This window comes from Zingiber officinale, chromosome 1B, assembly GCF_018446385.1.
Source record: "Zingiber officinale cultivar Zhangliang chromosome 1B, Zo_v1.1, whole genome shotgun sequence".
Lineage (NCBI taxonomy): Eukaryota > Viridiplantae > Streptophyta > Magnoliopsida > Zingiberales > Zingiberaceae > Zingiber > Zingiber officinale.
This window is the reverse complement of record NC_055986.1, coordinates 2,162,806-2,176,515: the sequence shown is the minus strand read 5'-3', so window position 1 is coordinate 2,176,515 and position 13,710 is coordinate 2,162,806. Positions and strand designations below refer to the sequence as shown.

Here is a 13,710-nt window from a genome sequence, read left to right as displayed (position 1 = left end):
ATGAGGCCATCGGGTCGAAACTCAGTGGCAGCGGGGGAATAAATCCCCTATCCCTGTATCCCACCCGGTCCGTCCCATGCTAGCTCGGGTGCTGCGATTTACCTCCCTCACGATGGCCGTGGATCCGATCGGTGGGGGTCCTGGGGGCGAGAGCTTCGCCTTTTGCTGTAATGAACTTGAGGGCCTCCCCTGATCAAGTACAAGCATCAAAAGATTGCATCGCCTTTATAGACCCGTCTGTACATTTGCCATTTGGATTCGCCTGGGGAGCTGCTAATATTAGCGAATCCACGTAAGGTCGCTGCGAAGACCTTACGTTGAATTCAGCATACTATTTTTTATTCATCATGATCGTAGAAACGTGTCCAGTAGATCCTTGTAAAACTTATTGGCTTAATCTTATAGTAACTACGAGCTTAATATTGCCAATATTGACAATATTGCTATCGTTGCCCTGCGTGATTTTAGGAACGTGTCCGGGGCAGAAGGTGACTCTGTAGCTGGTGCCGCCAGGGCAGGTAAACGTGCTGGTCTGATCGTCCTGCGGGTAGCTGTAGGCGTCCGGGCACCGCTTCTTAAAGAACCTTGAAAAATCCGTGGGCTCACACGGTCCATTGGTGCAGCAGTACTGCGGCGTCCCGAACACGGTGCAGGGGTCGTTGCAGCCCCTCGGCGCCCTCAGCGCCGCCGGGCACTCCCTCACGATGTTGGCGTAGCACTGGATCCCTCGGCACCCGCCGGTGGTGGGGCTGAAGTCTATCCCCACGTTGTAGCCGGCCACGTTGGAGATGTCGAAGAAGTCGAGGTTGTTGCTCTGGTTGAGGGAGAACTCGGCGAGGGTGTTGGGCGCCCGGCCGTAGCCCTGGCACTGCAGCATCCCGCAGTCGCCGGTCTGGCAGCCTCTGCCGTCAGTGGAGCACCCAGTGCGTGCCCATATGCGGCCGCCGGTGGAGCCGGCGTTGATGTTGATGGTCCAGGACTGACCCGAGTTGAGTTGGTTACCGCCGCCTGCCTGAGGGCCGGTGGTGGCCCATGCGGCCCAAACGGTGAAAGAGCAGTTGTTGATGATCTGGAAGGTGGCGGCGTTAATGGAGAGAGGGAGGAGGAAGAGGAAGAGGAAGAAACAGAGCACGGCGGTGGTTGATGTAACCATAATGGACTACAATTTCTAATGCTCAAGCTTGTGGGAATTCATGGGGGAAGCCAAGTGGGATATTATTGAGATGGTGCAATCAATTAATCTAATTATTTATTGATTAATTAAGTAATATTGCATCAAATTTAAAGAAATTAGTGTGCAAAAATAAGTATGAAATGACCATCACAGAATAATTAAATATGAAAAGACCTTCGTATGGATTGGGGACTTCTGGGAAGAAATAATAGATTTGTGGAAAATAAGAGAAACCGTCGTGAACACGTTTGGTTAGATATTTACAAGGATGACTCTCGTACGTCCTCAAAAATGATAGATTTTCAATAAACATTCTGTACAAGATTTCTTAAAGACACTTTAATTTCATGCAATTGTCGTTCGTGACTTTGACTTAATTGACCATTTGGATTGCAATATCTGGTTTCTAGTTGAAAGCCCTCTGCCGATTATGTTGTATATCTCTAATAATTAGTCAAATTGATTTTTGAATTATCGAGATGTTTCTTTTTCTGAGATTGAGAATAATAGAATCCCAAACTAACTGTCAATATAGTAGTGAATGGATTTCTAACTTCTTTGACTTTACGTTTATCGTTGAAAATTGATTTTCAAAGTTTATACGTTGTATAGGGACATAAATGATTATTTTGCATATATACTATTATAAAATTATTTCTCTAGAATGAGATATCAAAGTACAAAATTATTTGAAGACATTATAGTATTCATTAGTGGATGAGGACAAAAGCTCCTATATTAGCGGAGCACCGGATCCCTCTGCACCCACCACTGGTGGGCCGGGGCCGAAGTCTATCCCACGTTGTAGCCTAGCACAATTTTCTGGACCGCAAATTAAGATTTATCCCTATCAATCAATCATCTTATATGATCTATTCTTTGGACTGTAAATTACGGTTCAGAAGATCTTGACTGTGTTGTAGCCCCCGATGTTTGGATGCCACCGCCTAGACCAGGCCAGGTAGTGATCATGCGGCCCAAACGGTGAAAGATGGCTGCCATGGATAGGACTATAAATAAAATATTTTTTAAAAAAATAAATTTAATATTTAATTTGATAAAAATTTATTTATATTCGTTCAATAAATATAAAATTAACTAAATGAATAAGTTTGAACAATTTATTAAATTAAATAAATAAATTTGAGCACATGTATTTAGCTCGTTAATATTTGTGAATATGTATGTGAACAATGTTAATGAAAAATGTTCATAAATAAAATTTTTATCAATATACTAAATAAATAAAGAAAGTTTCAAAATGAATAAATAAGTTTGTATTGAAAATTCAATAATCAACTAAACTAGCTTAAAGTATAAAAGTTTCAAAGTATAAAATAATTTTGAATTGAGAGTTCGATAACATCTAAATGAATCAAACTCAAGTCAAACTTGAACTAAGCTTAGCTCATAAAAAAGAAATCAAGTCAAGCTTGAACAATCATTTCAATGACTTGATTCATTTTAGACTCAATTTGGCTTGACTTGGTTACTGATGATTTCCTTTTTCCTTTAACTCGGGCGCCTCTAGAGAAAGCTAGATCTGCCTCCAAATCATGAGATCTGATGCCTTGAAAAGTAACATAGATTAGTGCTTGAGCTGGCTCTCCGGTACGACTCCTCTAATGTAGTCAGCCATCAATCAAAGGAGGAGGAGGAAAAAGAAGGAGGAGGAGGAGTAGGATAAGCTCAGCGTGGCTTGGCTTGTTTACAACCCTACTTCCATCGAGCATGAGACATATCTTACACCGAACATAAGATACTTTTCATGTTTGGTGTAAGATATGTCTCATGCTCAGTGGAAGTAGGGTTGTAAACAAACCAAGCCGAGTTAATTGTTTTGGGAGTGTTCAAACTTATTTGATAAGGTAATCAAGTTAAGTCGCCTGAGCCTAAAATGAATTAAGCCTTTAAAATGATTGTTCAAGCTTGACTTGGTGTATTTTTTATAAGCTTGAGCTTGATTCAAGCTTAGTTTGTTTAGATGTTATCATGCTCTCAATTCAAGCTTGACTTGAGCTTGGTTCAATTAGATGTTATCAAGCTCTCAATTCAAACTTGTTGATTGTTTGAAACTTTTGCTTGTTTGATTGGTTATTAAGCTTGATAATTCAAACTTGTTTCTTTATTTTAAAAGTTTTATTTATTTATTTAGTATGTTGATAAAAATTTTATTAATGAATATGGTTCACCAACATTGTTCATGAACATTATTCGCGAACATTAATGAGTTGAACACATATATGTTCAAGTTTGGCTGTTTTGTATAACGAGTTGCTTAAGCTTATTTATTTAATTGATCTTGTATGAATTGAATGCTCTTACCAAGTCAAGACCAAGCTTGTTCATAAATGTCTAGTTCATTTATAGCCCTAGGTGGAAGTTGAGCCTTATGCTCGGTGGAAGCTTTATCTCATGCTCGATGGAAGTTGTGCCTTATGCTCGGTAGAAGCGGTTATTTGGTTCAGAACCTTCGGTGACTCCTACTCCAAAATCTACGATCCCACGGATAGTATCGATGGACAATCTACTGTAATCCTCTTCTGGAACGGCCAGAAGAGGGAAAATGAGCATAATGAAAAATCAGAACAAGTATAACACGCTACAATTTTATTTTATGTAGAAATTAAGTATAAGATTAAATTTTTATCACCCAACACTTTTTGAGGATGATCAGCTTAGGCTTGGTATTGGACGACTCCTCAGCAGTAGTTGGATGTAGCAATGTCGTAGAGGAGCAATAGCAGGAAGCCGGAGCAGTTGGAACGTCAAACAGATGCGTAAAAGCTTGTAGAAGAGTTGATATTGAAGCCTTGGTCAAGATCCTCTTTTATAAGGGATAGAAAGCGCCTGCCATAGCACTGAAGATGTCTTTCTATAGGCAAATTTTTATCCCGACAAATCTGCTCCTTATCATTGACAAAGTCTTCTGCCTTATTTAACTGAAGGTGTCTTCCAAGCTCTCGAAGGCGCCTTCCATGAACAATACTCAAGGTGTCGTCCGTCTCCTAGAAGTTATGTTTTATGTTTGGTGGAGCTGTACCTTATGCTCGGTAGAAGGTATGCTTCATGTTAAGTGGAGTTGTACCTTATGCTCGGTAGAAGGTATGCTTTATGCTTTGTAGAAGGTATTCTTTATGCTTGGTGGAAGCTATGTTTCATGCTTAGTGGAGTTTTACCTTATGCTTGGTAGAAGCTATACATATACTTTTCAAATAAAGCATACTACTAATTATGGTTTGTAAAATCACGATCCAGGCGATCCTGGATCATAGGATCGTATGATCCTGTGAACCAGAACACCAAATCAATCATGGATAATGCAAAATCAATTTTTGTAGTGGAATCATAGCAGGATCGGTAGAATCATAGCAAGATTGGTAGGATTGGAGCAAGATCAGAATAGGATCGGAGTAGGATCAATAGAAGCTTTAAAAGGTCATAATTTTTGACTTGGGTTAAACCATGAGATTTATAATATATTAAATCAAAGTATGTTTAGAGATCTACAATTGATTACTAAGCACACTTCAAAAATTGGCTTCTAGACTGTGGCGAGGCATGGGGGCCTTCTTGGGTATCGGAGCAATGCCCATTTCTAGATAAAACCTTTTTAAGAAATTAGACATTTAATTTCTTATTGATAAACCTTGGTCTAGTTAAGCTAGGATTTGGCGAGGTAGTTTCGATTAGTTTCACTTAGCTTAGTAGACCAAGAAGGGTATGCCTTACCCTACTTAACTCCCTAGACTAAGCTTCCCTATCATACTATCATTTTGTTCCACCCTGATACTAGGTTGGACAAAAGTCAAGTTATTTTTTTAATCTAGTCCTAATTACCTAGACGGGTAAACTATTATTTTAGAGGTGCTAACTAGTTTGGTGCATCTCCCTGAATTATTAAACTTGGGCTCAAGTTTAAGGTTTATGTTGATTTATTTTGTAATTGTAATAAGCTTGATTATAGCTTGAGTTTGAATTTGATTTGTTAGAATTAAGTTTATAGTTTACGTTTGAGTTTAATTTATTAAATTTGCAGTTCAAGTTTTGATTTGATTTGTTATAGTTCAATTTTGATTTTGATTTGTTAGGTTTATTTCATTTTATTTTTAGGCAGTGAATTTTATTTTTCGATATATAATATTGGTTAGGTCCTACTTGCTTGGTTAGACAAGCTTTTGGAAGCTAAGATTTAATTTGGTTTTTGTTCTAACTGAAAAATAAGGTAAATATTTTATTTGAGTTGGTTTTGTATTCGAGTCAGGATTTATTATAGATAACTCTTTGAGATTCAAATATTAAATCAAGATTTTTGGATCTCATTGTAAATTTTTCTAGTAGACTTTTGAGATTTATAATTTCATCTTTCAGTGTTGAATTCTCTTCCTCAAGTTTTATAACTTGGGTTGAGTTTACATTTTCAGTTTGTTTAGTTTTAACGTTTAGATCAAGTTGGTTTTTAAGTTCTTTATTTTCTTTACTAAGTACATTTATTTGGTTTTCAGAAGCAGATAATTTTCTATGTAAGTATGTAATAATTCTAAAGAACTTTTTGCTTAAGATAGTTTGTACCTCGTTGGAACCGTTAGAAACGAGTACAGACTTATGGCTCGATTCGTATTTTGACTTGTTTTCTTGTTATGATTAGCTTTTTGATTTCTGTTTGGTTGCCATCGGTGCAAGGTAGCTACTCTGCTTTGGTTCTTCGTTGTATGATTCCCTCAAGGACGACTCGTCCCAAGTCACCTTGAGGGTTTTCTTCTTCTTGGATTTCTTTGATTTGTCCTCTTTGAGATTTGGGCCCTCGTGCTTTAGTGTCCCTTTCTGTTGCACCTGTAGCATGTGATGTTGGCTTTGGTAGAGATAGATTTTATCTTTTGCATATCCTTCTTAGTAAAATCCTTCTTTCTCTTAGTGAATATCATTCTTACCAAGTTCATTAGCCCTACTTCGAAAAATTGCTTGGGAGATAGCGCATATACCTCACTTACCTCATGTTCTGATGCTCCCCCTTCATCGTAGCTTTCCTCTGATAATCCTCCCCTTCATCGATGTTCATCTCTGAGCTACTTTCATCTTCTCCATGGTGGTCTACCATTAGAGCTAGTCTGGCGTAAACTTTAATCTTGAACTTGGAGGACGACGATTCATCTCATGTAACTTTCAAGATCTTGTGCTTTGATCTTGTTGGTCTTTTGCCCTTGTCCTTCTCCTTATTCTTCAGTTTGGGACAGTCGTCCTTGATGTGCCCTTCTCCTCGGCAGTTGTAGCATCAGACCTTTCTTTTTCTTTGAAAGTACTTTTTCGCCTTCAACTTATTAAATTTATTAGATTTAATAAACCTATTAAATTTTCTTACCAATAATGCTGCTTCATCTTGGTCGATTGATTCTTCGGAGTCTGAATTTGGTTCGCCTTTCTGGTTGGCCTTTAGAGCTATGTTGTGGACGGCCTTTTCTTCTTTATTTCATAAGCCTACACATCTTAATTCGTAAAGTTCAAAAGTGGAAAATAGATTTTCTAATGAACTAACTTCAAGGTCTTTATATATATAAAACGAATTGATTATCGATGTCCTCTCGGGTGTCCTAAGAAATGCATTTAAAGTGTGTCTTAATGAATCTTAGTTTGTTATATTTTCTCTGAGATTCGTGAGTCCGATGATAAGTTCTGCATGTGATCCTCGAGTGCTGATGTGCGACTATTTCACTTTCTTCCATTCGGAGGTTGGTTAGTTAGTTCCAGAGCAGGCCCGTCTCATGAGCTTTGCTTCAGAGGTTCCTTTGTGTAGCTCTAGGAATTTCTCCCAAAGTTTCTTTACTGATTCGTAATCTCCGATCCGATTGACTTCCTGGGTGGAAGTACGCTAAGTAAGTGGAACTCGGCTCATCAATTTGCTACGAAGTCTGCTTGCTCCTTCTTGGTCCATTGGTATTCTTCTTTTTCATTTCCTTATGGGTCTTTGGGAGCTATAAAATCATATTTAATAATTAAAAGCAACTCAAAGTCTATTTTCAAGAATACCTCCATGCGTTTCTTCCATCTCACGAATTCTCCTTTGAACTTCGGCGGGTAGATGCTTGGTTCGGCCATGTCTCGATGCTTCAATCGGTGGTTAGTTCTTCTGAGGCGTTCTGACTCTGATAGCAATTGTTAGCACGGGAGACCTGCAAGAGGGGTGAATTGCCTAAAAAAAACTCATTTATCGATCCTTTGATTAAATTATACTAGCACAATAATAATGAATTAATTCAACAACTAAATAAAGTAAGTAAGAGGATAATTCTATTTACTTGATTACAACCTAGGTGGTTGTTAATCCAAGACGTTGAAAAAAGCTCCACTAGAATTCTCATTTGTTGCAGGCGGAGAAGCTTCTTATAGAAGTTGATAGCTCAAAAGAAAGATTAGGAAAGTGTACAATACTTGTTGTTCAAGTTGTTGAATTATTTCTATCTTCAAGTGTCTTTTTTATAGCCTTTGAAAAATTCTATCCGAAGCTGGAAGGAGCCTTCAATAGGGTGGAAGGCACTTCTAGCGTGGCAAATATTATCGTTACGTTGAAGATAAAATTTTATCTTCGGCTAACCGCTAGGGAAGACGCCTTCAATAGGCTGGAAGGTGCCTTCGCACTGTTCATCGAATGAGTCTTCCATCTATGGAAGGTGCCTTTCATAGGGCAACTCAGCTGAAAAGCTGATCTCTTCGAGTAGTTCTTCGTGTAGGTGATTCTCTGGCTAACCGGAGTAGAGCTCACCCAAACTCAACTCTGACATTCTCCTCGAGCAGCCTTCCTCGCCGGCTTCTAGTCCCTTAGACCGCCGCGCGCGCCCTTCTCGTCTGCAGGTGTACACTTCTGTAGTATCTCATCCTTGGGATGCATTGAGCCCGTCAACTCCCTTCCCGTGTCATCCTTCTCTTTAACTGCATCTTCCGCTCGACTTCTTGTATTCCTAAGCTCCTGCACACTTAGACACGAGGATCAAACACAACAGAACCTAACTGAACTTAGTTGACCACATCAAAACTACCCTGGGGTACTAATATAACCATGTACGAAGCCGCATTCAGTCTATCCAGGGCGCCTCCAACACTGTTCATCCAAGGCTTAAAATACATTTTTACCCCTACAAAAGTGTTACCCCTACAAACAGAGTTAGCACAATTTATAAGCATTATTAATTAAATTCTGTCTGTCCGAGACCAGGACCTAGTCATGGTCTCAGTTTAGGCATGCATCCAAAATGGACCTAAATTGGACGATCACCTAAAGTCCCCTTGGGACTCGTCCTCACTGGAATGCTCTCCTCCAGTGATTTACATTACTTACCATGCAAAATGGCTTAACTCTCTTTTGGCCCACTAATTCTTCCCGCCAGTTGTCAGGTCTACAGACCCAACTGGACTTTGGTAAGTTGTCAAGTCCTGCGGACCTAGCTAGAATTTTCGCTAAATATCGAGTCACTCCTTGACCTATCTGGACTTCTACACTAGATATCAGGTCTTCCAGACTTAGTTGGATTTTAGTCTGGTGTCAGACTCGTCAAGATTTGTACACTTGGTAGAAAGTTTAGATCATACTACACCTAAGTTTAATCCATTTGTCATTCATTAAAACTTAGATTTGATCATTGATACTAACTGCACTAGCAATTTGTTGGCTTTTAAATTAAGTTATCTTTTGAAATAAGGGAATTCTTTAGGTTGATGCAATTATTACTATTGTGTTAGTAGAAATTTTATATTCTTTAATTTTGTTATTCAAAAATATAAATATTATTGAGTATTATTGTACTAGAATGATAGTTAAATTACTAATTAATTTAAATTTATATATGTAATAATGTTAAATGTGGTGTCTAGTGTCAATGATTGTATGTATATGCAAAAATTTTAATCTTATATGTAAATAACCATTTTAGATTTCTTTTTTCTAAATATTAATCATGCACTATAAAGTTTCAAAGAATTTTTGTAGGATAGTACGATTCTATGATTTAATTCTAACCGATCTGATCCTGACTTCAAATTGATCCTTCGTAAGATTATGATTTTGCAAACTATGCTCCTGATGTTTGAATGAAGGACATTTATGCTACTTGGCAGAAAACACTAATGATGCTTGATGAAAGATATATGTACACTGTTTGGATGAAAACTACTCTTAATGCTCGAGATAATTTGAATACCATCAGAGCCCCTCCTTCGAATAGGACTGAAGAGAGAAATTGAATGAAGTCCGATTAAAAATGTTGAGTCGAAGAGGATTTAGCTTGGAGATAAATATGGATCTTATCAGATATCTCTCATTCAAGTCGGATTAAAAAGTGAAGTCGAATAAAATCCGATTAAAAAGTGTTGTTGATTGTCCCTTTGATATCTACGACGCTTTCCTTATTCCTTCACAGAAATAGGAAATATCTTGCCCTTGCTTGAGTTCAACGTAATACTAGTAGGAGCAGGATATTCTATTACTCATGAGTGAAACTGCTGAAGGAACACTGTAAAATCATAGAAATCGATTTTTTTCCTTCCAAGACAAATGCCTGTAAGATGATGTCGCTTAGGAAAACCACAAGAACGTTTACATTCCTGCCTGGGAGATAAAGGGAACGACGCAGAATATAGAGATTAGTAAAGAAAAAAGGGAAAACTGTTATACGTCTATCTGTAAGCGATATGAACATATAATGTCTAGGACCTTGCCATTTTGATGATGTTCGAAGGCAGTTAGAGAGTATAATATCTGACGCATCGATTGTTATTATGATTTGGAGGCACTAATTATCTGACCTTTAAGCTATTATATTGATACTCGAGGGCAATTAGAAAGTCTAATATCTAACGTATTGGCCGTTATTATGACCCGAAAATACTAGCTACTTGACTTTTAAATGGTTATACTAATGCCCGGGGTAGTTAGAGAGTATAATACATGATACATTGACCGTTATTATGGTTTTTTGGGAGGTTTTTTCTTTTTGAAAATTGTGTAAAAAATCTAGCTACCATTGTAGTCATGTTTTTTCTTTTAAAAGCCTTTGGTTGGGTTCGATAAATCAAACTCAGGTTTTCGAGTTTTAGTGGGCCCCATTAAGAACCAAAAATAATTTTTTAATGGTTTGACCGTTTGGTTATTTGGGAGTTTGATGATTTTATTTGTTTTGTTCTCCAATTAATTTTTGTGACCATTTTTTTAACTGTCCTTGCTTGACCGTTTTATTTTTTGTGACTGTTTTTTTTAAAAAAATTTTGTGACCGTTTTTTCTGCGAATTGTTTACAACGGTTTTTTTGTTTTTGTTTCTATCAACTTTTTTCCTATATATATACTCTCTCTCTCTCTCTCTCTCTCTCTCTCTCTCTCTCTCTCTCTCTCTCTATATATATATATATATATATATATATTCTCTCTATTGTTTTCATTTATCCTACTCTTAAAAATCATCCCATTCTTATTTTTTAAATCTATTTCATCCTTTATTTTTTCAAATGGATCCAAATTATGGGGGAGGTTTTAAAAATATTTTTAATTATGAAAATACAACTTCCCAAAGTTCTCATGTTAGATATTCTTAAATTTCCACTTTCACACATTACCCCCAAAACATTCCAAATGTTCTATATATACATTCCATAATTTCCTCCAAAATTTTAAAGTATCCAAAACTTGTCGACTCCTTCAAGTAATGTTCCTCAATCTCTATTTTATATGTATCCTCCCGAATATTGACAGCCCATGACAAATCAATTTGTAATGTGACCCCCTTCTTATGGAATTTTTTCTCTACAACCATCATTAATGCTCTTAGATGAATCACGAAAGGCTAGCATAAATGTATTCGGGACCGACAAAGAATTAGAAACACCATCTGAGGTTCCTGAGTTGATCAAAGAAACGAGTTTGGGTGTGTCTAATACCAAAAGAGCAAAATGGTCAATGGACGAAGAGATACACCTTGCAAAGGCATAGATCAATATTAGCACAAATCCAATCGTCGATAATAATCAAAAGGATCAAACTTTCTGGAAATGAATCGCAGATTACTACAACAAATATCAACTTGATGGATTTGTGGAGCGACTTTGGGTGAAGATAAAATCACATTTTCTATAGGCTCCATCCGATGGTGAATGAATTTACAACCATATACGATAACTTTTATATATATCGTGAAAGCGGATTGAGCGATAAAGATGTGCCCATGAGAGCGCATAAAATATGACAAGAAAATCATTACAACAAGTCCTTCAACTATGAACATATTTGGTGAGTTATCAGAGAATGTGAGAAATATGCTCCACAGGGAGTTGGTCATCGTGCTAACAAACAATCCAAGACTTCAGAATCAAAGGGTACACATACTCATCCAATCCGGATGCTCCTATCGACGTAGATGATTGTGAAGTCGATACTCATCCAATGGGGCAAAAGACAGCGAAACGGAAGGCCAAATCTAAAACTAGAGACATTGATGACATGGAATTTGATAATAGGTGGTAAAAATGGGAAGAATTACAAAGAAAGCGAATTGAGATGTAAAAGCACGAGATGACAATGAAGGAGTATGAAGTATTTATGGAGGATACTACTGGGATGACAGAAGATCAGTTTAAATTATATTGTAAATTTTGTGAAAATATTAAAAAGAAATATGACATATAGTGAATATTATTTGTAATTTCATTTGTTTAATTTATTTTTATCTATATTAATGTTATATAATGTTCTACTCTTTTTTAATTTATAAATTTCAATATTATTTTTAATAAAGAGTGATCCATTAATAAATAATTATGATTTTTTTTATAAGATATGTGAATTATAAGTGTGGATCCCATAAAAAAATTGTAAAAAGATTTTTTTATAGTCAAAAGAAGAATAAGAATTTTTTACCTGTGATATGATAATGACATGAGATATTTGAAATGAAAAAAACCTCACTTTTAAGATTCATCCATAGGAGATGCTCTTAGTTTGTCAGCGTACGATGTGCATATGAACGTGGACATGCATCGTCCATCGTTTCCTTTAAGTAGCCGTAATTCTAAAACCTAATTTTCTTTCCACACTTAAAAAAAAATTTCATATAACTCTTTGTTTTATGAATGCTACGTTACAAATCATATATATATATATATATATATATATATATATATATATATAATTTTTATTTAATAATTTATTATTTAATTAGTTTAAAAGGATCAAATATACAATATTATTTTATGATTAATTATTGACTCCACCTTAATTTTCAAACTTATGCTCATATATTCAAACTTTTTTATTAAGCTTTTTTTTTTTAATTTTATAAACATATTAAAAAAATCTTCATTATAAGAGATCATTACCACATTAATTAATTGTAATATTTTTCATAATGTCATATAAATTAATATAAATGATATTTTTTTAATAATTGATTGAGTTTTAATAATTTATAATTAACGTTAATATTAATCCTCGATTTTGCACTGAGACTGCTTTTATCGCACCTGCATTCAATTAAGCTAAAATATGATTATTTTTTAAATGTATTTAGACAAAATCAATCAATTATATATAAAAAAACATTTGGAAATGCGGGGTATCGATCCCCGTACCTCTCGCATGCTAAGCGAACGCTCTACCATCTGAGCTACATCCCCTTTTGAAATTTTTATTTTTTAACTATTAAATAAAATAAAACAAACTTAACTAAGACAACAATTTCTATCCTACTAAATTGTACAAGTTCATGCATAACATAATAAATAGCATGCGTTGAAAGAAATATTTAGTAGTTAACTGATGGAGGTAGTTTCTCCCTATATCCATCCTGCTATTTTTCTTGAGGCACAATAATTTCTTTTGCCAGCCAAATCCTAATCAGATCAGCAACTTCACAAAAATTATGATTCTTAATTGGTGAACAGCGACCAAAAAGCAAAGCATTGTTTCAGATGCGCACAGGAAGAAAGATACTGGTGGTAGCTCAGGTATTGCTCTAGAAAGAATTACATCATTTTCATTTAATTTTGTGGTAGTAGCCAAATTTTGTTCTCCATGATACTTCTCTAGCTAGTTCTAGCAAATCTCACCCAGCTGCTTCTCCTTCAACAACATAGCCTTCCCAATATCTTTGCTGCAAGTAAATTATGTTGGATATAATTATCTCTATTAGGTGGATTTATTTATAAGTTGTATATGTGAATACGATCTGAACTTTTTAAAGTTATCTAACTTAGCTAGGTTTATTGGGTTCGGTTATTGAATGTAGACCATGCATGTGTAGAACCTTTAGTCCTGCATCTATTGTCATATATATATTGATAATAGATGTTCAGTATATATATATATGGACTTATAGTCTCATATTTATGATTATCTATAGGTTGATAATAGATATGCATTATATATATAATGGTTGGTCTCCAGAGGATTAGGGCATCTTTGAGACGTCTCTTTATTCTCCATTGACGAAGAGGATTCGGCGTCGTCAATCCTAACTCCTCCGGAAGGTCAACCTTCTTCTCCTTCTTCTTCTTCCGTAGG

General features: G+C 36.1%; 1 protein-coding gene and 1 non-coding gene across 2 annotated transcripts; both read right to left on the bottom strand.

The window, feature by feature from the left end:
* On the bottom strand, positions 1 to 1,164 carry LOC121994750 (thaumatin-like protein). Its single transcript, XM_042548916.1, has one exon. The coding sequence runs from the start codon at positions 1,151 to 1,153 to the stop codon at positions 386 to 388; it is 768 nt and encodes a 255-aa protein (XP_042404850.1). The 5' UTR covers positions 1,154 to 1,164; the 3' UTR covers positions 1 to 385.
* Positions 1,165 to 12,751: 11,587 nt separating this feature from the next.
* On the bottom strand, positions 12,752 to 12,824 carry TRNAA-AGC. The gene has a single exon. It is a non-coding gene; the product is annotated as a tRNA-Ala (tRNA).
* Positions 12,825 to 13,710: the final 886 nt, after the last annotated feature.